The sequence below is a fragment of the Athene cunicularia genome, assembly GCF_003259725.1.
Source record: "Athene cunicularia isolate RWA chromosome 6 unlocalized genomic scaffold, athCun1 chr6_part1, whole genome shotgun sequence".
NCBI classification, from domain to species: domain Eukaryota; kingdom Metazoa; phylum Chordata; class Aves; order Strigiformes; family Strigidae; genus Athene; species Athene cunicularia.
Genome location: NW_020799105.1, coordinates 21,716,622 through 21,742,578, shown reverse-complemented (window position 1 = coordinate 21,742,578; position 25,957 = coordinate 21,716,622). Strand labels below are relative to the sequence as shown.

General features: G+C 36.8%; 1 protein-coding gene across 3 annotated transcripts in view; it reads right to left on the bottom strand.

Moving 5' to 3' along the window:
• Window positions 1-1,880: 1,880 nt before the first annotated feature.
• Window positions 1,881-25,957, bottom strand: part of PLEKHA1 (pleckstrin homology domain containing A1) — a 38,427-nt gene continuing 14,350 nt past the window's right edge. Inside the window, exons 2-13 of one of the 3 annotated variants that reach the window (XM_026851398.1) lie at window positions 24,981-25,141; window positions 22,312-22,368; window positions 20,758-20,803; window positions 18,645-18,742; window positions 15,872-16,003; window positions 14,087-14,230; window positions 12,981-13,049; window positions 9,938-10,002; window positions 9,046-9,109; window positions 7,747-7,836; window positions 6,571-6,611; window positions 1,881-4,407 (exon numbers count right to left, since the gene is read on the bottom strand). In XM_026851398.1, the coding sequence (XP_026707199.1) occupies window positions 4,182-4,407; window positions 6,571-6,611; window positions 7,747-7,836; window positions 9,046-9,109; window positions 9,938-10,002; window positions 12,981-13,049; window positions 14,087-14,230; window positions 15,872-16,003; window positions 18,645-18,742; window positions 20,758-20,803; window positions 22,312-22,368; window positions 24,981-25,121 (1,173 nt within the window). In that variant the 5' untranslated portion in view covers window positions 25,122-25,141 and the 3' untranslated portion in view covers window positions 1,881-4,181. Of the gene's footprint in view, window positions 4,408-6,540; window positions 6,612-7,746; window positions 7,837-9,045; window positions 9,110-9,937; window positions 10,003-12,980; window positions 13,050-14,086; window positions 14,231-15,871; window positions 16,004-18,644; window positions 18,743-20,757; window positions 20,804-22,311; window positions 22,369-24,980; window positions 25,142-25,957 lie in introns of all 3 variants that reach the window. The other 2 variants (XM_026851397.1, XM_026851396.1) reach the window with 2 other exon arrangements.

Here is a 25,957-nt window from a genome sequence, read left to right as displayed (position 1 = left end):
CATCCACGTTATTGCAGGGACCACGGCTCAGGTCTCAGTGGGCTGTGAAAAGTAACTAAGATTTTTATGAAAATAATTAGAGGATAAAAAAGTTGAAAGCAAACCAGTGGAGATGCATGTGACAAGAGATGAGCTAGAAATGGTATTTTTCTGTTATTTTAAATGAGTTTGAGTTGCAGACAGTAATTGCACTTTATTCTGACATTTATTACTGGGAAGAATAAACTGTATTGCTGTACATGGATTAGTATCTAACTCTGTAACCAAGGGCCTCACTGAAACATCCACACTACTGCAGCAATCTGCTTTCAGAACTTAGTGATGTATGAGAAAGCTGAAAATGTCTCATTTCACAGAATCATCTCAGTTGGAAAGGACCCTGGAGATCATCTAGTCCAACTGTTCGCCTAGCACAGTTCCCACCGACAGCATATCCTTAAGCTCCAAATCGATCCGACTCTTGAACCCCTCCAGGGATGGGGACTCCACCACCTCCCTGGGCAGCCGGTTCCAACGCCCAACAACACCTTCTGGAAAGAAATGCTTCCTGACATCTAGTCTAAACCTTCCCTGGCACAACTTGAGGCCATTACCTCTTGGCCTGTCTCTTTCTACTAGGCTAAAGAGGCTCATCCCAGCTCTCTGCACCCTCCTGTCAGGGAGCTGTAGAGGGTGATAAGGTCTCCCCTCAGCCTCCTCTTCTCCAGACTAAACAGTTCCCTCCACCGCTCCTCATAGGACATGTGTTCCAGACCCTGCACCAGCTTTGTAGCCCTTCTCTGGACACGCTCAAGTAACTCAATGTCCTTTTTGTAGTGAGGGGCCCAAAACTGAACACAGTAATCAAGGTGCAGCCTCACCAGTGCCGAGTACAGGGGCAAGATCCTTTCCCTGTCCCTGCTGGCCACACCATTGCTGATACACACCAGGATGCCATTGGCCTTCTTGACCACCTGAGCACACTGCTGGCTCATATTCAGCTGGCTGTCAGTCAACACCCCCAGGTCCCTCTCTGACTGGCAGCTCTCCAGCCACTCCTCCCCAAGCCTAAATGGAGGTGGGCTACCAAAGGTACAATTATATACACATTTCTTACCAACTCTGGTCTGTGGTGCAGCTGGTTACAGTGGAAGCAACTCCTCCAGAAGCTGCACGTTACGGAGTAAAAGGTTGAGGGCAACTGTACACACATTCTGACAGCAGTGTAACTGCAGATATGGGCTTACCTGGGATAAGGCAGTCAGAAGATGTCACAGTCAAACTGGAATTTGGGTAACTGTGTGCAGCCTCTATAAAATATTCCATTCAGCTGAAGGTTGCGTACTGTTGAGACAGCATGACTAGGTGTGCTGCTTTACAAAAGGGAAAAATGGACTTGAGAAATGCAGTCACTCAAGTGTGATGCTGTCACACTGTCCACCGGACAGCGAGGTGCTTCCCGAGGTCACACAGGTGCCATTATTTCAGGAGAGTATTTTTGAGAGAGGATCTCTTTCTTACGTAACAGCATAAAGCCATAAAAATGCATAGTACATTTTGTTCTCTTGGGATGGGTTCCCCCCCGCCCCCTTCAGACAGTTCCTTAGTGTTTCCAAATGGTTAACTTGACTATGCATCATCTCTTCCCTCCCACTGATGCACAGAAGAAACCCAATCAATTGCCCTTGGGTAACATGTAAAAATTCCACTGAATAAACTGAGAGCAGTAAAACAGCTCATTCTGTTGTTCCATTTCTCCCTTAGGCTACACCACCTGATCAGCCTTGAAGAATTTAAGACATTTTAGCTGGATAAAAGATAATCTGACCTCCTGTATGCTAAAAAGGAATATATTGTTCTGATAAAATATTTCACACGGTGCAAGGAAACTCAGTCAGATGTTAAGTTACCCAAACTGATTTATTGACAATTTAAATGTGACATATTTACAGCACTGTTTCTAAAATAATTTAACAATTTTCATAGATTTATAAAAGTACTGATAAATAGGAGACCCTGACAGTTACCAACCACAAATATTTCCCTATGCTACTGAACTACAACAGTAGTTCTCTTTTTTTCGTCTTTTTTTTTTCCTCCCCTCTTTTTGTAAGTCCCATAATGGAGCTGCTTTACCTCCACCCGATGTGTAAAATTGCCAATACCAAAATATAATAAAATGAACATGCAGTGTCAAAGCTGTACCAGAGCAAGTGATTTTGGATGTTAGACTACAGTAAAAATATTTCAATGCAAAGTGTCTTCCACACAGAATGTACTTATGAAAAAATAAGCTTTTAAAGAGCTATTGTTTTATAGAAGTTAAAACCTACAATACTAATACAGACATTTACAGTAACTTCCAATTCTGTGGTAGTTTTCACATATATCTAAAGAGTCAAACAAAACTAGTAATTTACAAAGACCACTGCCTTAAGACAGTGGTTAGTTAGCTTATGGATAAGAAAAAAAAAATAATGAAGGTGCTGATATAATTTAAGGTTTTGAAATTAGGTATTTCATTCTTAATATGACACCAATTATTCTATCCTTGGATCAACAAACTGTTGTGGTAAAGCCATCCATATCTCTCAAGCAGAAAGTCAGTTTGGAAGTTGGAGAGAAGATGGACTTGGATGATATGTATCTTAGGTTCCAGTAGACAAAAAAAAGTATCACAAAACTGGACAATCTGAATCACAATAAGCAGCAGCGTGAGATATTTGTGGGGTTTTTCATTAAAGCAAACGTTTTTCAAAAACGGTGACAAGTACACACTCAATCTAATCCAATACTTGAAATGTAAAGGTTCTTTTCATTTGCATCACTGAAGTCCCATAACACAGTGTACACAAACAAGTATTCATTTTCTAAAAACATATATTGCACAGCTAGTAGGTGCAATACCAGAACACTGGTATCCCTAGCGTAAGTTTTCTATTTTAAATAGCTGTTTCGAACTATGCTATTCAGAACAACTCCAAGCCAACGTTTAAAACCATTAAGAATGGTTTGTGTACATAACTAATCCATAAGTGTTTCAACCATGTGAGAAAAAACACAGGCACTTAAGATTATTAGTGCACCAAAAGTTATAGGCCACGACTGCAGGACTATGAACAGTTCAGTACCAATAATGACAAAACTAGACGAGCTCTTCCACTGATTCATGTAGAAACAAGAACTGTCCACGAAGCACTGATAAGGAAACCATTCTCAAAACAGTAACCCAACGATACATTTAGACATTTAAGAAAAATAATTGCTGCAAAGCCTAATGTAACACCATAGAAACCCTACTTGGTTCAAAAGATCTAAAGTGTCCAAATTCAAAAGTCCAATTTCTCTTCTCCCCCCTCCAAAACACCATTACATGCAGTCCATTAAAACCCAAACGTGCAAAAAATTATAACCCACCTGTAGGAGTGCATCAAAAATAGGCTGACTATTCAAAATATTATTTTAGTGGAAATTTTACAGCACCATGATTAGAATTCCAAGAGAGTTCAGAATTCTCATTCTGATAACAAATCAGTTGACACTGTTGATCCTAAAGAACAGGAGAAACATCTTGTGCATTTTCTGGTATCTGAAAGTCATGGAGGGAAACAATTCTCATCTATGCCTAAAATATTACTGTAGTTCAAAAGGAAATTAAGTAGTCACATTTGTTGGCAATAAGTTTTCTGCAATATAGCATTAGTTGTAAATTTAGTAAATTCTCCAGATTAGGAATGAAAAGTTGCTGGTACCTTGCTTACTTGCAGTAGTACTTTTTTTGGTTTTGTCTTTTGGTTTGGTTTTTTTTTTTTTCTTCTAAATTGTGCAGTTTGGCCCCTTCCTAGTAAGTAATTTACTATCAGGCTTTGAGAAAATGCCTAAGGTCCATTTCAGACCCTCAGCTGAAAGGCAATATACAAACACATTATATATACACATGTGTGCACAGAAACACACACGTACATATATATATATAAAAAAAAAATATCAGTGTTCCGGTTTTTTTGTTCTCATTTCCTATAATTTTCTTTGGTTAAAAGTCCGAGCAAGGAAATTAGAGGACCGAACAAATGGATCATTCTCCAAACACTTCCATCGCTACACATCACTAACTGGAAGGCTTGCATCATCCAGATCCACAAGGCCAGGATCCTGTTCCTGAGTGCCATTTTTACTTTGGGGTTCCAAGAAGCCCCTTTCAGTCACTTTGGAAGCTGATTCTCTTGGAGCGACAACCTGGATCTTGTAGCTCCCTGGCTTGGCCTTGGTAAAAGATTCGTGAAATCCTCGCTTCTCCAAGGCAGGGTATTTGGCGTGAGGGTTTGGGACCAGAGGGCTGCCGTGAGTGGTGGTGGAATGTGAGGTGGCTGGGGCTGGGATGGCAGAACGGAGAGCATGGTTGGGTTCGGAAGAAGACTCGGTATGCTCCTGGAAAAGAAGAGCACGTGTCAGATGAATTCACTGTTGAAAAGATGCAGTTTCAGATTTCACTCTCAATAAAAAAAAAAAAAAATATAAAAAAAAATCAAGGCAGAAAATACACAAAGCGAAGCATCAGCCACAGCAGCAGGAGGCAGGTGCTTTCCTCAAGGCAGCGTGTTATTAAATGTGAGCTTACAGCAGTGACAGCAACATCAGTTTCTTCATTTGAGGAAATTAAATTTCTCAAATCAAGCTCAGCAGCTCTTTAGACTTTATAATACAGTCCAGCAAAAAGAAGCTTCTCATTTTACTAAGGTGTTAAGTAACCTTTTGAAGATACACACTTTAAGGTCGCTGAAAGGGCCATCCTTCCAAGAGAAGAATGTACTCCAACATATCTGTACACACCAGGCACTCATACCCTAACTCCTGAAGTAATGGACATTTCACAGTTCCCTCCTCTTGGGGTACTTATCTCCCCAATTTGTTCCAGGGACTAAACAAAAACAATAACTATTTTATGCTATCACGACTGTGTGACAATGTCCAAAGTGAATGGACCTAGAAAGAAAACTGATCTTCAAGCTATTCTTTCTGTCAAGTTATTTTTTGAGTTTATTATTGTTATCTGCCATTCTGTCGACCTTTATACAACTCTATTAGATTGATACTGTGAAAAGAAGCTTCCACCATTTACTTACTGACAGAAACACGTTCCCAGCCTACCTAGGAATGATTTAGATGTCTAAAGCATAGGCAGAGTGACATTTTAGATATCCTAGGATATCCTGCCGGATCATCTGCAGCTCTATCTCCAGAACAAAAATTCCCCAGGTTCTGCATCGTATCTATCAGTTCTGTACAGATGTCTCAATACCTGGGGTATCTAAACCAGTGCTGGATACAGTGGGAGGCGACACAATCAGACGCCATGCGATGATGCAGTGTGTACTTCCCTCTGCAGGCTTTAGGAGCTGCAGCTGCTGCCACTTCTGCCATCACCAGTGTTAGTACATGAACTAGAGAAATCTGCGAGCCCACGGCTATACACCAACCAAGTCACTTTTCAAGCGCATTTGTTAGCATAAAAACCATCACAGATGTGTGTCCAAGATGCAAATATACATCCTAAATGAAATACTTATTTTTTCACAGTAGTTTTCCAAGTTTCTTTTAGAATGCTATGACATGAATTCATAATTTTAAACATAATGGATTCTGCCAAGTGCTACCGTATTTCTTTTTATAAATTAAATAATATTATTTGGTAGGAGCTGTGCAATTTATTTCTTTTTTTGGACCTCAGTTGTGTTCAATTTCAGTGAAGTATTTCACATAACTTACATTGCCTTATTTCATACCTGACTTGATACTCCACTTTTTGCTTTAGAAGACCTTTGCTTTAGAAGAACATAAGATTCAGTGATTTACCCACTATTCTTCATGTTATTAATAATTTTAGTTCAACAAATAGGACAAAAGTAAGGGATATTAGGACAAGATCTCTATAATAAACTTGCTGAATTGAACTGAAGAATACTCAAGATTTTACTACCCACACTGACTGTAATTTCACAGTTAAGAGACTATGCTGCTGTGTTACTCTTAAGGTGTACTGCTTTGAACAGTGTACCGATTATACATTATAATGCTTCTATGTTTGAACTAATAATTTCATGCAGAGACTTATAAGCCATGCAAATCAGGCTACAATATTACCCTTCCAACTGCCAGAGTTATGACGTGCATACTTTGTGTGCACGCATCTGTATTAGTTTGTGGGTAGCTTAAATTTAATTTTGCTTTTGCGCAGTTTTAAATAAATGTAAAGTAAAATGGAAATATGAACTCTCATGCAAATTAGTTTTAATACTTTCCTATTAAAATGACACCACATAACTTATGTTTAAATATATAGTATGCTTTGAAGTATAAATACATTTCTGCCATTTTTAATTTCCAATTACTTTAAAAGAAAAAACCAGTGCAAACCTGTAAGTGAATGATATAATTTATGAGTTAGTCTTCAGTAATGATAATGACAACAGGTAGCATTATGTTTAGTTTTTTTATAGTGCAAATTAGTCTCTAGTCCCAGCCCTCTGTTAAGAAGGCAAGTTTACATGAGAGCCCACATACGTGCTGCATTCACCAGTTCTTGATGTATACCTCTGTATACAAGGATTCGACAGCCTTCTGGCCTGCCGCATCTGGAACACAGTGCAAAGCTAAGATTAGAGTAACCTATACTTGGGGAAAGAGGAGAAGAGAGGGAAAAAGAAAGAAGTGATGCAGACAGTAATAGCTAGATTGCTCAGTTAGCCCCACAAAAAAAAAAAAGCATACACAAAGAGAAGTCATCTGCATATTTTCATTCCCCCAAAAAGAAAAAGAATTTAGGACAGGAAGTTTTATCTAAAAGGATGAAGCAGCTCCCAGCTGCCTAAAATAATTGAGTGCTTAGACTGAGTTAACAGAAACGCAATACCAATGCAAATGTGTAGTCAAAAGCCAGACTTAAACGATTAGATTTCAGATTGTGGGGGTAATGATATATTCAGCTTATTACAAAACATCCCATAGCCAGAAAGTGAAAACCATAGCTTGCACCATCTGAACTGGAAAGTATTCCATTTGTTAAATACTGGGAGACACTGTGACACTACAGCAACCTTCACTGTTCACAAGTTAATGTACTTTGTACTGAACATCCAAATACAGTTTAAATGCAAGTAAGTGTGAAATGCTGGCATCCACAGGGCTTCACAAATACTAACATCTGTCCCAGTGCCTCAGTTCAGCAATGCTAGATGGTGTTCACACTACATTCCCAACAGCAAAAACTAATTCATGCGAGCAGAGATGTCTCAAAGTTACTTTAAATTTGAACCTGTATCTGAATATATGATGAACTATCAGCAATAGAAAATGACAATTCAGTAGAGCTGATAAAACCAAATTAGAATATTGCCGTTTGATTGCAAAATTCTGCAATTCACAGGAACATCTCGCAGGAATTAGAAAGTTTCAATTTTACTTCCAAGCTAGTAGCAGCATAGTGACAAAGATCATACTGAACTCAGAACTTTTCTACGTTAGCATTTGCATTATCTACGTGTTCAAGACAATACAGTGCACATAAAATTACATACGTGTAAAACTAAGATAAGTGCTCAATTAAAAATGCAAATTATTTTATGCCATTCTGTATGAAAGTTCATGCAAAGATGCCACGTTACTACAGGACAGGATAGAGGACAGGCAAAAGGAAGAAACAACTAGAACTTCATGTGCACAAGTAAACATCAACTAATCATGTTTTCTCTAAGGTTCAGAATAACATACGGAAGCTGCTGATCTTCCAGGTCCCCGCTGTGCTACAATGGCCCCAGAAATTGCCTTTATCCAACTGTGCATGTCTTCTGGACTGTCCGCCTGGAACAACATGTATTATATTTAACATAACCAACTCTCAACTTTCCCAGCATCCTGACCATCTGCATTAAAGTGACAGCCTTACCCTACTTTAGCAGCCTGTTATTTAAAGCCATAGGGACTTAATTTCTTAACCCAGGCATTTCTTAAAATCTTACCCTGAATTTACTATTATATGTATATAGTTATATAAAAAAAATAAGCAAGAAATAAGTATTTTTTAACACTATTTGCATACTCTAGACTCAAATTTTAATTTTTCAGCAAAGAAAAAAAAATTAAAGCACCCACAGAATTTCTTACAGGAGATCAGCTGACTCCTCTTAGCAGACTTTGGCCAATGACATAACTTCTGCACTTTTCAGTCACTGTTGCACTTTACTTCTATGAGGTATTTACTGAAGAGTTACAGCAAAATAAAAATCAGTCTCTGTCGGGGGTCAGCTATACACGTACTTAGAACAATCCAACAAAACCGCAACAGATTAACAGTAATACCAAGGGTGCACATATCGGGGATAAAAACAGATAAGAAACTAAAGCTCTCTCATTAGGTTGCAGCTTAATTAAACTAGCACATCCATCCAGCAAGAAACATCTGCAACATGTCACTTCATTATGCTCCTAACTCAGCATCTAGCACCACTGCCTGCATGAGACTATATAGAGGCCTTCCTGATCCTACCAGAGAAACTCAGAAATTATTTCCAGTACTATAAGCATCACATTGCTAGGAAAAGCAAGTCTTCGTGACTTACATTATATCCAAACATTTAACAGGTAACAGAGATACAATGAATAAAGTGCATATGGATACATACTACCAAATAGGTACTGAAGCCTAAATGTTGCTGTGCTTTAGCAAACATTTTAATGTGGCAACCAACTTGAATATGAAAACTCAACTACTATATTTTGAAGTACTGAATTTTTGTGTATAAGATTTAAAATATTGAGTCGATCCTACAGAATCTGAAGACCCAAATGTCAACAAAATCACATTAGGATTTACTGTTGCTTTCACACACTACCAACAAAACAGTTGCTGTTACATGGAGTATTTCTTACATTCACCTTTCTGAAAGGTAATGAAGATCACATTCCCTCCATAAATCATGTCATAGTTAAATACAAAGCACAACAGCAGTGCTTCTTTGCTTTGACTATGGCAGTTCCCTGCTTTTGCCCAAAGTTTAAAAAATAAATTACCTGTACATAAAACGTTCGAGAAGTTGTTACAATTTCGAAGAGATTGTCTCTCATCATTATATCACTGTAAAGGAAAACACACAAAAATACTTCAACTGCAAGTACAACTTTATTTTAAAAAGACTCTAGGCTGCGCAGAGGAATCGGAACTCAAGATTTTCTGCATTTCTTTATCATGCTACTGTTGTTTTTTTGGTAAATACCAAGTAGAAAAAGAAAACCATCATCTCTTACTCATTTTAGTCCTAAGACTCTTTAGTTTATCGGTGGGCATGTGTGCTATATATATTTTCAATTGGAGCATTCTAAACCATATCATGTTAAGTTTAAAAATATTTCTTGTTTTAGTCAACCTTCTGTAAAGTTTCACATTTATATTTTGTTGTGTCTTCGCAAAGTATTAGTCCTAAGCAGTAGCCTGCTAAAAAAAGAAACTACAAAGGCAAATAATACCTTAGTATATTGCCATTTGGTGGGAGGAAAAGAGCAGGAGAAAGTATTCTCATCTGAATTCAGCCATCCAGCATAAGGTAATGTCCTCTAAAGGTTAAGAGATTATATGAGCAGAATAGAGACTCCTGAAATTGCTGCCTGAAATCAGACAGCACCCATGCACCTCTCCCTCATGACTGCATCATACTCCTTTGTTCCACCCTTGTCCAATGCATTTACATTCTACTGAATGTTACAAGTTTGAAAGGCACACTAATGCAGAACCCTCAAAACCAGTTTTATGCACAAAACTACTCACTGTCCTGTAAGTAAAGGGTACCACCCATGCATACACCCACTGAAGTTATTAAAAAGTTCTCCACTGTTTCCATCCAGTGAACAGTCTAGCCATCACAAGACAGGGTGCTACATGTAATCTTATCAGTGCTTCTCTCCTCACCTTTGTTTGCATTCCTGAACTTTATGGACCTCCTTAAGTGGTATAACCCTGAGAGGTTCCTTTTCCTAGAAAGAAAAAAAAAAAAAAGCAAAAATATTTCAGTAAAGTATATCTAACAACTAGAATACAGTCAGTCAAAAAGCCAGAGGTCAGGACAGTTGACAGCAGCAGACTTATGGTAAATGAGACTTTCAAGGCAGTCACTTATGCAAAAGGTGATGTCAACCAAAATCTGCTTTTCTAAGTACTAAACCAACCATGGCACTTACAACGAAGAGGAAGCAAAAATCAAGAAACAAAAAACCCCAAAACAGTCATTCACCTTGCCATAATGAGGAAAACCACCCCTGTTCCCTTCCCCTAACTAGATCACAAAATTGAATCTGGCCTCAAGTAATTTATTTCAGTAAAGCCATTATATTTATTTGCTATGAAATGCTACAATACAAGATGCTTTGTTAATTGTACCTCATGACATGGCTTTAGATAAGATTAGTTGTACCTTATACTCAATACAATTAAAAATAATACAAAAATCAATCGTATCAAAACCTGTAAAAGAGCAAGTATTCTTAAAGCATATGAAAATTCTGCTACCATGAAGTATTACAATTCTGTCAAAGTTTCACACAACAGAAAAAAAAGGTGAGAGCATTCAAACAGAAATACTTTCACTTTTGCCATGACAACATGATGTCATACATACTATTATTTTCCTGTGGTTGTTGCAGTAAAACAAACAACAACTTATTTTACCTCTGTGTTTTCTTTAAGCAACCTTACAATGGACTACTGCAGTTGGCTTCAGCTTATAGACAAAACAAAAGCTATCAGCTCTGAAATGATTACTTTCTTTACAATTTCTATTATGTATACAAAGAGATTTATGTTGTTACAGCAAACATCAAATGTCACCCAAATATAACCACCCTCAAATGTCAGTTTTCATGAGATCATTTGTGTCTATAGTTGATCAAACGTACAGAGTTTAAAACTCAGTGTTTTCTGTTATTTTGCCCCTCTTTCCCCATCTCCTCTCCCTACTCTTCCTAGGTTCACCCATACATTACAAGAGAGTTTTAGAATACATCAAACGTGAATTGCAAGATCATCCCTGGAACACCGACAGATGTTGCAGGAAAGACTTCAGCTGAGAAATGATAATTTTCTGAGTCTGATATTGTTGTATTTCAAGACTGTCATGGGCTTTTCCTTAAACTGAAAAGAGGAGAGATAATTATGTGGGAGTGTGGAGGGGGAGACACAGACTCATCACACCAGCAAACAATCATAACAAAAAAATCCCCAGAATCCACACATTTTTCAATTTTAAAAAATCCCAACTTATTTTTTTTACATTTTTGAGAGCAGAACACAGATATATTTCTACAGATGCAAAGCAACAGCACCTCAAGATATCCAGTAGGAGTCATTTGAAGTACTGGTGAGCAGGTTGGCTGTCAGGACAAACTGATTTCAAGAAAGAGCCATACTTGACTGAAGACTGCAGCTACTGGGAACTGAAGTCCAAAAGAAAGAAGTTTTCCAGAATCAGAAGTCTGATGCTACACTAGCCAAACACAACCTCCATGCCTTAGCCTTCTTAACCACAAAGGCATGACAAACAACCACTACTGAACTTTTTTCCTATCTTTGTATTACTCTCATTAGGAACAGGAGACCCCACACATTACTGACAAGGTGGATCCTAATTGTTTAAAAACCTAGTATGAAACATGATTATCATGATCAAGTTTCCTAACCATGGAATTCTTTGATTAACCACTGTAGTCCAGTAAAAGGACACTATATTCTCTATTTACTCAGTATTTAATTCCCTGAAGAGGGATGACTTAAAATGCAAAACCCCCTAATTTCAGTAAAAATTGTGAAGCAGGATCTACTTCCCTCTAGTCTGACAGATGGTCAGTCCAGTACCTTCCTCAAACCGCAGAAAGGGGATATTAGCCTGAAGAACAGAGGACACTACAAGATTTTATTTTCTTCAAAACAGTTAAACTGAAAAGAGCACGATGAAACACTAAAAGTGTATGCATTTCTACCACCTTTCTAGTATACTCTTCCACAGTACAATTCTCCACTGAGTGAGAATTTGCTTGTGAGCAATCTGCACTCAGATTTTTTTTTTTAAATAAAAACAAAGGGTTTATTATAGGCAATGAGTCAGAACTGTGTTATGCTGACAGTAACAAAGATAATGATGCAAGATCAAACTCCTGCTACTGTTGTATGCTCCCTCATTAAAAGTAAAGCAAAAGTTCTCTTCAGAAACAGCCTGAAATTCAGGTTCTTCACATTTTACATCTTACAGCTGGCCTGTAAACTCAATTCCTTCATTTATAATACTCTACAACTCAGACTTCACTCCTTAGATACAGATTTTTCTCATGTTTAGTAAGTGTGGGACTCCTTTTTGGGAAAAACAGACTGTCTCCAATACGAGCCACTTCATTTTTAAATGAAGCCTGAAGGCATTTAACATTTGGTCAAAATTGTTCAAAAGGTTGAGGAGTGATGAGTGAGGAAGAAAGATCGTGGAACCAAAACAGACTCTGTAAGTGTTGCTTATGAGCAGCAGAACTCTTTGTCTGTCTTGGCTGCCCTGGTGAAAGAAGTGTGTGGGAAAAGATCCCATCATTTGTATGAGAAAACACCTCGTAATTCTAACTTTAAATTAAGAATTCTAAGTTTTGTCTCTCCACATAATGACCAGCTGTTTCAAGGACACAATTCTATGTGAGTACAAAGTGACATAAGATACTAATACAAAAATCAGGGTGATTGTAGAATGTATCCCACTACTGTTCTTCAGTGCCCTACAGACAGGCTCCCAAAGACAAGACCGAAGTCTGAGTTAACAGCCACCCTATTAATTTTTTGTTCTCCCTGATCATGAAAAGTTATTACAGTATAGAGTTCAGAGTTGCAGGAGCAGTACAGCACATTTTTCCAATACAAGCATATTTATTTAGATTTATTTGCAACTATGTACATGGAAAATAACACACGTTTGGAAACTTACCAGTTCAGACTTGAAATACCCTATTGTGTTTTCATCTAACTGAAAGTATCTTCTCTTCCAGTTCTTCATCTGTTAAAGGAAAATAAACAAATATAATATTTTACATATAAAATACAAATATACACATTACACATTGTTCATATATTCATATATTTGTGTTCATATATTCTTATATATAACTATATGTCTCATAGTTCTAATATATGATACTGTATCATTCCTATTTATTTATAATTATTCTTCTATAATATTTATAACTTTTGGATGTTACACAAATTTGTGTGTTATGTATATATATATATATATAGTGCCCCCAAAATAATTCTACAAGACTCTTCCCAGTTTTGGGTTTTTTTTCTGAACTGCAAAAATTTAAAATTCTGGAAGGTACTATTTTCTATGATAAGAATTTTTCAACAATCTCCACTGAAACTGTAGCAACTCAGCAGCACAAATACCCCATGAGAAATGTTAAAAGATGGTATATTAAAGGTTTCTAGTTTATTTTTAACTCAAAAAAGGAATGTTACAAAAAAGAAGCTTCATAATCCAAGATAAAAACGAGTCTTGAGAACTCATGAAGGATGAATATCTTGCTTAATCTAGAATATCTGTTCCTCCTTTTAGCAAGGCATCATGTGAATGTCCACTTTTGTACAACTCAGACTGTTTAACACTTCCTCTGAAGTGAGAAATTAGCTTTTTCTAAATGTTTTAGTGATTTTAAAGGTATGGAGGCACTGAACTTCTACCTTAGTTTAGATGCTTCTGCTGACCTAAATAAGGATCTGTACGTCACTGTAGAACAGAATTCCTAGTTGCATGCACTGACTAACCAGAATGTGGAAGTCTCTTGTACACACTTCTCCTCTCCAGAATATCTCCAACAACACAAGATTGAAGGAAACAATGAAGAGAAGTAATACAGACATAAGTTACATGCTACTGAGGATAATTTTTATCTTTAGCCATCCTTAATATTGTCAATAGTGCTGAAGTTACTGGCAATGTCTTTTTTTTTTTTTAATCATCTCCTTGTTAAGTACAACTATCAATTTAGGACCTTTGTTCTTGATTAATGAAACACACTGATCTCAAATACTTACCACTGCTCCTTGCTTTACACAGTAGCCAGCTTTGATAATAGCATTATCTGGGGGATGCTTAGCAGTAAAATAAGGAAGGTGACTCTGCGACCGCTTCAAATAATTTCTATCGCCCCCTTCACTGCACTCACTGATTTCTTCTTTCTAGAAAAAAGCAGGAAAGTTCAGAATACTCTCCGTTTTTTCTAAAGGTCAAAGAGTAACTGTACTAGTTATAATACGAAATAATTGCATCATCCTATGCTCACAAATCCCATTTCCAATTTGTTTGAAAGGATAAAATATTTCAGCTGATTCCTAGAGACAACTGATGAGACTCTCCAAGGGCTCTGGTTTAGTACTTGCAAGCTCCATTTCAAAATTAAACTAAGAAAGTATTGAGTATTGACAGACACTCAATGACGAATGATGCAGACCTAAACCCAAGATATATGCATGTATTTAGTGCAAACTCATAATGTGACTTTAAGGGCAAAACACTAGAGGTGGCTACAGCAAAGAGAAAGTTATTTCTAGAACTGTAAGACACACCAAAATTCACCAAATTTTAAAATGCAATTCAGGTATGTATATATGTAATTTACATTGTGTTAATCTAATCCGTATTTTCATCTCAAGGAACTTCCAGAAACAGGTGCAGGTCTATATCTTTAACACTGTACAGATTCTTCTTCCATGAGCTTGTCCAATCTCTCAAACTCAAGAGAGTTTCTCACATCCATGATATCTTTCAGCAAGGAGTACCTTTTATTTTATTACTCACTGCAAGAACTCTTTCCCTTTGTTTCACCTGGTTACACCATTAACCTTGTTTAAAAGCCCATCTTTCTCATACTGTAAGAGACAGTTTACATCATCCCCTCCTGCCAATCGTGATTTTGTAGAGCTCTTAACACCCTCCTTTAGTTATTTCTTTCGCACATGAAGAGTACTAGTCTACTTAATTGGTCATCATATGGAGATCATTCTTCCACATGGACCAATCCTTGAAATCCTTCTCTGAACCTTTCCAGTTTTTAAGATGAGAACAAAGTTAAACAAAGTAATCAAGGTCTGGTCAAAGACAGAATTTATACAGCAAAGATGTTTTCTGTTCTGCTCCTTATTACTCTTTTTCTAGTAACTCCTGATGTTTGTGGGGTTTTTCCTCCACTGTTACTGAACATTAAGATGATGTTTTCATAGTGTGACTAACTCTTACTTTTCACTCAAGTGGAAATTGTTATTTCACAATCTAGTATTTTCCATAAAAATGATGGGTTTTCCCAGAGTCCCTTAGATCACACTTCTTTTCACTGAATTTCACTTGCTATCTTATTTGTCCACACATTCCATTTCATAAAGCCTTTCTGCAATAGTTTAATCTTCTGTCATCCTTACTACCTCTAATCACATAGTGTATATATAACCAGCTGACTTAACTCTGTTTTTTCCCCCCACTTTTCCTGGTAGTTAAAAAGACAGAACTTCAGCATTCTTAACACCAACAATTCACTTCACACACACAAAAAGATGTTTTAAGCACACTAACAGTATCTGTGACCAAAAATCAATACTCAAGTAATTCTTTATAGCCTTATGTAATTCTCTATAATCTTGTATAAAGGGGGGGAAAAAAAAAATCCTCAAAAATCCCCAGTCAGTATCAACAAAAGGTGCACATCAAAGTGTAGGTCCTCTGGGTGAGCAGCTGACAGCTGTATTATGATACATAATTCATTCTTATCTGTCAAACAACCAAACCTCCTCTATCAAATAACAGCCCACTTGGGTTATGGGTATTACCTGGGTAGGTGTAATGATAGGAACACCGCCAACAATTTCTGTCCTGTAAGAGACTTGCTTCTTTCCACCTGGGCTTTCAGCTTGACGATTTGCATTATCCATTTGACACAGAGGATCAGACTGCTTTGGTACCTGAAAGTGGAATATGATAATTAGAAGTTTTAGAAAGACCTAAAAAAAGCTCTAATAATTATTCAAGTGGTTTTATTTGTCTTCAGCAGGATTTAACAGATGTTTTTTAATTGTAAAGGCCTAGAAATAGCTTACATGAAAATCTGCTGGCTATGCTTTAGTTCTCAGAAGAAAATCAGTGCCAATAAAGACATTTCACCATGTGTCTTGAAATCTAAAAATCAATTCCCAGCTTTGCCATGAGTGCCATACTTGATCTTCAAGAAGCACTGCTAATTTGTAGAACTAGTTCTTGATTTTTCACTTGCTTTCAGTTTCAGTTATAAGTGCTCTAGCCTGGAGATGCCCCAGTGCCTGTAGAGCTGGCACAGTAAGGCCATAAACACAGGGCTACAGCAGAGACTTTTGTCAAACAGGATGCCTGACCAGTATGACATTTGCACTCACATTCCAATACCTGGCATAAAGACTGTGTGTACTGCCTCCATTGATGCTACATGGATCGCTAAATTCTGTCCAAAATGACCATAACTACCTATTTCTAACTATCATTAACTAGTAGATGATTCCCTCAAACGTGGAACTAAAGCAATGAAAACACCACAGCAATTTATTTTCCATAATAAGTGTTTTGATCTAAAGTGTTTACTCAGATTTCTGAGTTTGTGCAAGAAGTAAACATCTGTAACCTAAGAAATGCACTGAATGGATACCCCAGACATTTTAATTTATAATCTCTTTCACCCCTAATATTAATATAGTAAATCTGAAGTGACTTCAACAAGAAGAGATCAAGAGTCTCACACTGATATATCCTAGCCAGCAACTTACTGGATATTTATAGAAGATATCCACATTCTTTCAGAAAGAAGGGATACACAAATTGTCTTTACACAGTGAATTACCATGCAAGACTGTGGCACATTCAGAACTTGAAATCGAACTGATCTAGACAAAACCAAAACTACGTTGTAGTCTGCTCTGATTCTAGTTCCTATGCGCAGGACTGTCTTATTTTACAAAGAACAGCCCACAAAGACGTACAAACACTGCTGAGAGCACAAATGTCAGCCTGGGACAGCTTCCTCCTGGCCAAGTGAAGGTGGCACCCGGCAGCTGCTCAGCTGAGGTGTCAGGCTCATTCTCTTGCTTCCACCATCCCCTTAGCCTTGCACAAGGCCCAGGTTTGCTAACACAGGTAAAAGGGGACTCCATTCACAGCCAAGCCTGGCGCTGGAGGATAAGACATTCTCTTAGTGCACACAGATCACAGGCCTCAACCTTTTGTGAGAAGGGGCTTGTAGCTACAGCTTTACGGCTAAGTGCTTCAGATGTCATAACCTCCTACTTAAAATGTTACACGCCAAACCCACAACCACCTTCTCATATGAATGCATTTTCAAACAATACTCATAACAGGTACACAATGTGCTGGACTGCAAAGGTTCATCATTATTTTGAAAGGATCAGCACTCAGTACTAAAAAACACAGCCACTCTTGGAGGATTACAATCTACAGCAAGCAATGTTTATATGAAAATTAGTAACTGAATGATCGTAATTATTTGATTAAATAATTGGCCATAATAAAGAACCTCTGAACAGATTAACAGTTCAAAGGCTTGTTCCTTCAAAGACAAAATATACTAATGATTTCACCAGTCATTTAGAATGCAAGTTAAACATATGATAAACAGCTTTCAGACTACATTCTAATTTGATGCAATTAATTCTTTATTCACTCGATTGCTTGAACTGGAAACAATTCAAGCCTTGTTGTAGTGTCCTCCTTATGAAAAACCCAAGTGAGAAGGCTTCATGTTTCTGGTTTGTTTTTTTTTTTTATCATTAGTACCAATATTTTTGTATCTCCAAAGGAAGGGCTACATTAAAACAACGCAAACATGGAAACACCCTTAGATAACTTAAAAATGAGAAAGTTACTGACAACAAATATCAACATGCGCACCCATGCTCAGAACCCCTTCTTTGTAAGGGATATGCTCTCAAGACAGTTTGTATCATCACTTCCCCAAAACTTGAGAGAGAGAGAGAGAGAGAACAAAACTGTAACTTCTGCCTCCTGAAAAGACTGAAGTAATACGTGGGGTTTTCTATCATGTGATAACAAGCTGTCCTGGTACAAACCAGAATAGTGATTTAACAGTTATCAGAAGAATACATTAATGTTTTGTTGAATGGATGGTCACTTGAAATCAGGAGAGGACATCTGGAACATGGCATGATGTGTTTGCTCCTTATTTTAGTGACATTAAGAAATACAAACTTTTGACACCAGGCAAATGTTGTGCATGTTTTTCATTGCTTAAAAGTGTCTTCTGAATATTTTGATTAATATTAAATGCATATGGTTCATTTTAAATTACTGGAAACCATCATATGCTGCAATGAAAAGGTTAATCACATTTTTGTCCAATATCCAATACAAAAAAAAGTAAAATAAACTCAAAATTTGGAAGGAGTTCTGTACAGTTTCTCCAAGTCTTGAAAAGCCAAGCCAAGAGTTGTTTGTAGAGATAAAGACTAGTCTAGCATAAAAATTGAAGGCAAAGTTTACATTTAAGCACCTTGAGACAGTCACCATTTGAAAGCATTGCTAAATATCAACTAAACCACTTACTGTGATTTTGGTAGCTTTGTTCAGAACATTTACCCATTCAACTAGGTCCTGCTGATCATTGGCTTGTAGAAAGTATTTTCTCATCCCTGCATTCATAACTGTTAAAAAACATTACGAAAAGTTAACAACACTGAAAGCTAAGAGCAAACTTACCACCACCATAGCAAGATTTAATTTCAGATGGAAAATCCAGTTGTGTATTTAAGCTTTCTGCTGCATTCCTTTTTAGAAAGTCACCTTAAGACACATATGTCCACTTGATAGGTTTATTTTATTCTAAAAAAAAATAAAACCCTATTTTTCTTTGCTTCTTTTAAGCTCTCCACTTAAATGGAATCATACAGAAGTTAAGTCATTTTTATTGCATAGAAAAAGCATTGAATTTTATCAGAATTTTTCTCCAGCTCCATTTCCCTTTTCTCAATTTCCCTAAGCAAGAAAGTTTTATACCTGGGGACTCCTACAATTTCTCCTTTTAATCCCCCAACTAATACCTTTTGTCCTTTGCAACAAACTCATTAACATGACTATCATCACTTTTTTTTTTTTTTTTTTTTTTTTACTGAGGACCAAACAGCTTAAAATAACCAGAACATGAAATTTTATTTTACTTCAGTGACTTGGCAAAGAAAGCATATTTTTAGTAAGTTTATATATTTACCTGGCAGCACCTAGCATATCTTTATCCAAAAAGGATAAGCATATTTCTGTGTAAGAGTAAAAAAATAATGGCTAGTTTTCTCACAAATTCTAAGATCTTATCCTGAAATTAGTTTTAAGGTGAAGAGTGACTACAACCTCCCCAGAACTTTGAAGCATTGCAACTGAAGTCTGAACAGATTTCAGTGCCCTACCTACAACCTAACAGTTCTTTATGTTATCACTAACAGCAAACACACGCCAGAAACAGATACTTTATACTATTCTATCATCTTTCTCCACAAAGCTGATGGTTGGAAGCAAACATGATTAAATGCAAATATAAATTCAAAATGCAGAACCATGAGTTGACTGAAACAGTAACTCCCAATATTTAAATAAAAAGACAAACAAGGTTTTCCTTTAAAAAGTATGCAAAACGCTTTAATAAATTAGAACTACTAAAAGTTTTCAGCCAGCATCGTAAAGGCTTTTTAGAGCTGGCTTGCTGACAAGAGCAACTTCCCAACTGATGGAGACAAACACCTCTACACATGCATGTGCAGAGGAATCTGTAGATGGCACTGAACTGACACGCTCGGTACTAGTCTGGAATCCCTAAAGCCTCACACACAGGGTGATTTACCAACTGTTTCAAGAGCTCCGACACAGAAACTGCACAAGTCTGGTGGAGCTGCTTTCTCTGGGCCAGTACAACACTGCATACGGCAATGGACAACCTAACTAGTTGTCATAAAACCTTCAGGCATTTTCAGTACCATCATCTGAGCTAAAACTCTTACATGAATGCAGCCATAAAGACTGGTTATTCTTAAACTGAGTGGAGGCTGATTCCAGTCCCTACACATACTTTCATGAACGCTAATTGCTTGTCAAAAAAAAATCTGGAATTATGGTAAATTCTGGACAAATTAATTGTAAGAAAGATCTAAAAAATTCCATAGGGGGCTTTTATGATTATGTGAAGCTTTACCCAAGTTTAAGTATCAATAAACCTAGAAGGTACCCCAAGCAAATTATTTTTCTTCGGTGCAGCAACAGATACTGAAATTTAATGTAAGACCATAGGCTGGCAGTATTTTTAGATCAATTAAATCAACTCTTATCAGTAATACAGATTAGAAGAATTAAATTACTTGTCTTTGTAGCCGACAGTCATGCCATGTTTCTGAAAACACCCATCATTTTTTATTAGCTTATTAATCCCTCAAAAATTTCAAACACCTGAAGAACAGTTCTCACCTACTCCTCATTAAGCTGCAATATGAAAAGCCACAAAACTACCCTATTTAGAAGGTAACATTTCCCTCATCCTAAAGAAGAAACAGTGATTACAAGCTATGTTAAAAAAATACACTACCAGCTGTATCTAGTAACAGAATTGCAGAACATTATCTCTGTTTCAAATTTCTGAAGAATGTACCTGATGCATATGTCACATGCAAGAACTTACCAAAACAGAACTCTGCCTTTGGCCTTAGCTTAGTTGCATCGCTAACCTAGTAGGGAAATTAAGATTATAACTATCATTGTGCATACAAAATATACATCAGATCACAAATCTTTTTTTCTCTTTTAAGTGGTTAAATTTGAAGATTAGCAGTATAGCACACTTGTTAGGTATAAAGATATAGAGACATAACAAAAAATACTATATAAAATTCAGTTCAAAATGTGCAGCCTATGGTAAGAAGACAGCTTAAACCATATGTTCCTATTCCTTAAATTTAAGGATTCATTACCAGACAAATGATGAAATTGGAAAACATAACACTTCTCCTTGCATTCTGAAGTTCTACATCTCAACTGAACTAAAAAATTTAAAGACATTCACACTGTCAAGGGCATCAGTTGTATTTTGGTTCATTTACATAACAAGAATAGCAGCCAATTTCTACAAGAGTCTCTAAAAGGTTGCAGTGCTGGGGGAGGAGAGAAGCAGGTGTCCTGTTCTGAGAGGCATTGACATTTGTACATTATAGAGCACTTTTGTCAAGGGTGGGGGAGAAGGCAAAGAGTCTCACATCAAAACATTTTATTTGGCCAGAAACAAAAATAAATACTATGTAACTAGAAGAAATGGGGAAAGTCAGACAGCACATCAGCACAGGAGGCCCATCTGAGCTGCCTTCAAAGGTGCACACAGGTGCAAAGGCCCAGGTGACCACCCCTGCTCCCATTAGAAGTGAGGGACAACACTTCAAATTTCTTAAAATGACAACTGTGAGGTCTGGGGTAAACTAAACAGAAGGAAATCGGGAGGGACATAAGCAGGTCTCCACAGACATTCCTGTATTCATAACCAGCATCAATGATATCTTTTACAAGAATAAAAAAAACAAAACAAACAAGGAAGGTGGGAAGATGCAATATGACAACAAGAAAAGCAAAGGAAGGATGAGGAATGAGCAGAAAGTCAATTATTTTTCTCCACTTATTTGTTTCCACTTACTGTAGCACAGTATCTGCTACAAATTTAACCATGGAGACTTTTTTACTAACAGTTTTCTTTCAGACATATTTGGGAGTGTATACAGAGTATCATGAACTAAGTATTGTCTAGAAATTTTTCTGTTCTATCTATTAAAGATCATATTGTCTAGAAATTTTTCTGTTCTATCTATTAAAGATCATTATGACTTGCAAACTATCACAGACTTATCTTCCACTTCAGAAATGGCCTGTCTTTTCTCCAAGACTAATTGGAATTCAAATACTCAAAGAAACATACAGTTCAGAAATATTAATTCTATGCAGCACAAAGAGCTGTCATTTGAAATCACAAAACAAACCTAGACAGCATGGTAATTAGTTTGTTCTTATTTTAACCTGATACTATTGAAGTGTTTGTGACAGTTCACCAAAATTCAGAAGTAGCAGGCAAGCAAAAATCTCCCCATGAGCTACACAAGAGGCACTGAAAATTGTGTAAAGTTGAGGCCTTCAGAAGCAGCCCTTGGTGGTTATCAGCAAAAATTTAGCCACAAGTGTTACATTATGTTCTTACCTTTGAAATATAGGTAAGTTTAATGAATCCAACAGGTGGAGATCCAGAAGGAAGATTCTGAAACAAACCATATGTCACAAAGTGAAACTAGTCTATTCTCATATCACAGTCAGTGTTTACACATAAAAAGCAAATAATTCCACAAACAAAAAGAAAATCCTACGTGTTTTTATAGACAATGCACAATGTATGCTTGTAACAGGATCTAAACTACTTGTTTATTATACACACATCTGTTAATCAACTAAAAACAGAAAGACTGCTAGAAACAATACAAATAGTAATTGTTTCAGAGGTTTATGTATTCTACTAGAGGAAAAAGGATTCTTGCAGGTCTGCATCCAGGAAATCCGGAAAGAATACTTTTTCCTTAACAGATGTTGGCGCCTTATGTATTCTGACCAGGGCAGGCGGAAGGGCCAAGAAGTGACATTCATCTATTATGTCAGACACTTCAAAGGGCGTCTCACGTATTTTCCAAAAGGGATTGAAAAATCATAGTCTTATCATATAATATTAAAAGTTATTGCAGGAAAAGACCATAATACTTCCTAAAGTTATAGTCAAGCCTATTTACAATCCAAAAAGGAGACATCTGTTGCTTTCACATCCTTGTTTAATGCACTAGTCCTAACATTTACGTTACTATTCACAATCAGCCTAGAAATACAACCGTTAAAGAACTGAGCATCACAAAAAATGGTTAACTTTGTTATTAACTGTTTCTGATGAAGAAATAAAATTAGGAAGACTGTTTCAAATGGAATATTTTTTCCATTACAATTTTACTTTCAAAACGTCCCTTTATGTCACTGTATCATTCTTCCCACTACAGGCCTCCCTGGAGACCGTAAGAACGGCGCTGCATCTGCTTACTGATGATTATTCATTATAGTGCTCTTCATTATTCTGTAGTGCCTTATAACATCTATATGGCAAAGAGAAGCCTAATGCTACCCACAGTGTCAGGAAGACAGACAAATAATTGGTTTATATTCCATTCGTATTTCAAAGATAAGAAGTAGGTTAGGTTTACTATAGACTGGTAACACTGAAATTTGATAAAACGTCTTCCCATCTGCCCAAATAAATAAATAAATTTAAGTTTTACTTTATCAGAATGATTTTGATCTCAGCATACACCAGTTCTATAACCTTTATATTGTGTGGTGAATGGTGAACTTAGAAATATTATTTTTTTGAACAGCTGAAACAATTTTCACAGATACAACTAGAGCACTTCTATCAGCAACAAAGGGCCCAGTGAAGTTCTGCATACACTGTAGACTCATCCTATGTGAAGAGTTTCATCACTTCAAGGATTAAGAATGGCATCCACATAGTGGCTGTCTAAAAGCTCTGTACTTCTTCAAAACTAAAGCAGCAGTGGAAGAAAATCAAGAAGCTTCAGCTGTCCCCCTGGAAGGGACCCTTTTATTTATGTATGAACTCTAACATTTAAAAAAAAAAGATAAAAAAGCCTGAACTAAAAACTTTTAAGAAGTGTGCACTGCAAATATCCTTAATCTTAAAACTGCTGACTAACTGCAATTTCTATGGCATTTCAAGTTTTTGCCCACATGCCCTGGTTGTATCACAGGAGAAAGTGAAGGAATGAACTGCTTCATATCACTCGTTGAGATCAAATGTTTGAAGTCTTTTATTTCAAGAAATTATTTCTTTTTTCTTCTCAGTGAGAACTTCTGAATGTTTCAGTCACAAGTCACATTCATTGAACTATACATCATGTCTACTTTTTTTTGGTTGGCTCTTTTGAACAGTAGACTTCTACTGCATTTTAACTGTGGTCTTTTTGACAGAATGGTACACAAATACTCTTCTGGCAGACAGTTGTCAGCTGACCTAGATACTACAATTTCACTGTCTCCGTACCAACTCCTAAGCAATTATCTATTCTCCCCCGTGCTAGGAAACACATCAATGCATGTACACCGTAGAAGTAGCTTTTGTATAAAGGGTGCTCTTCATCATAACGGCTTTCACATCCACATGCCCTTTACTCCATACTGAAACTGCAGGTATCATCAGAAATTGCTTTTCAATGACTAATTCAGTTGAAGTAACATAACATAAAACTGCTAACTGACCCATGCAATGCAAGGAAAATGACATACTTCCACATAGGGTTAAAGGTGAATTAAAAGACCTTAAATAAGTATACTAGTATGTGATTTTGCTCATCTGGTTATATTATACAGCACTACCTAGTGCCTGCAGGAACCTGCAACGCACCTTCAGGGCATCTGATAGAAAATAAAATAAATATAGCACATCATGATTCAAAACAAAACTGATTTACATGGGGTATCAAATTCAGATTTCTGTCTGATCCCAAATTCTCTTCAATACTTATGATTCCATATATCAGCAATTCACTGACATTCAAGTTCTTTTTCATGTTTTACTACTAGCTTCAATTGATAATTTTTTAAACAGAAATATGAATTATGTTTTTTCTTTAAAATATCGCACATATTAGCAAAGAAGAGACACTGATTTACAATTATTTCACTTATGTAACTTCCCCCCCACCAGCTTCTAGGTCCATAAACTAATATTAAACCCTATTTTTCTTCAGTGAATTTGCTAAAAATCTGAAAAAGTTAAAATTTATATAAGCAAGATAACTATTGCCAAGAACATCTTACCTGTGGGTTATCCATGTACCACACCAGATTGTCTTCTCGTGTGTCCAGAATGAAGTACCGCCGCAGAAATTTTCCACTATTCTCATTTTCTTCAATATCTAGGAAACCACAGATGCGATTCTGACGATCCACATAAGGCATTTCTGACCCTGAACATCACACTGAAGAAAAAAAGCCCAGAGTTAAGCAAAGTTCCTCATTACTAATTTTAAGACTGTTCTGTGCCTACCCATGACATTTTAAGCAGTTTCAACTAGTAGCTTAAAGAAGTTTCTGCAGAAGATTAAGTGAAGCGTAGCTGTTCTCCCCCGCTTCCACCTCTGAATTTTTAGATAGGTCTTTTTTACTTCTTTGAAGCATCTACCTTGGATATCTAATACCCTAAGTGCAAAGGTACAAGTGGTCAATAGTAGACGCGCATTAAGAGTAGCTTTTACAAGATCACTAAATAATCAAAGATTCTCCTTCACAACTTGCACAAAGTTGAGATAATGCTAGGTTTAACACTTCCTTCTTTCACATTGCCTTTCATGGTCAAGAAAGGATCTTTGTCAGCAGCTCTACTCTCCAACATGATATTTTTTTTTTTCATATTTTGCTTAGGCAAATTCAACAAAAAGGGCTTTTAAAAACACTGTTCACATTTTCCTTTTCTCCTACAAAAAGCAGCTTCGTGTCTGACAATGTCTAAGAACAGACATTTTTCATCCTTACACATTAAACAGTCAAAATGAAGTTGTACGAGCAGCAGCAGAGATGTGAACACACTTGCTAGTCCAAAACCAAAATCCTCAATATCCACGTGATACTGAGGGTGGCAGGCTTTTTTTGTTCTGGGTTTTGGGGTTGCTTTTTTGCCTTTTTTTGTTTTGCTTTAAAAGAAAAAAAAAGTAATAACCACGAATCTGTACTGCTGACCACCTACTCCCATTTTGCCTGCTTCTATCATAGCTTTTACAGCTCTGTCTTACTGCAAG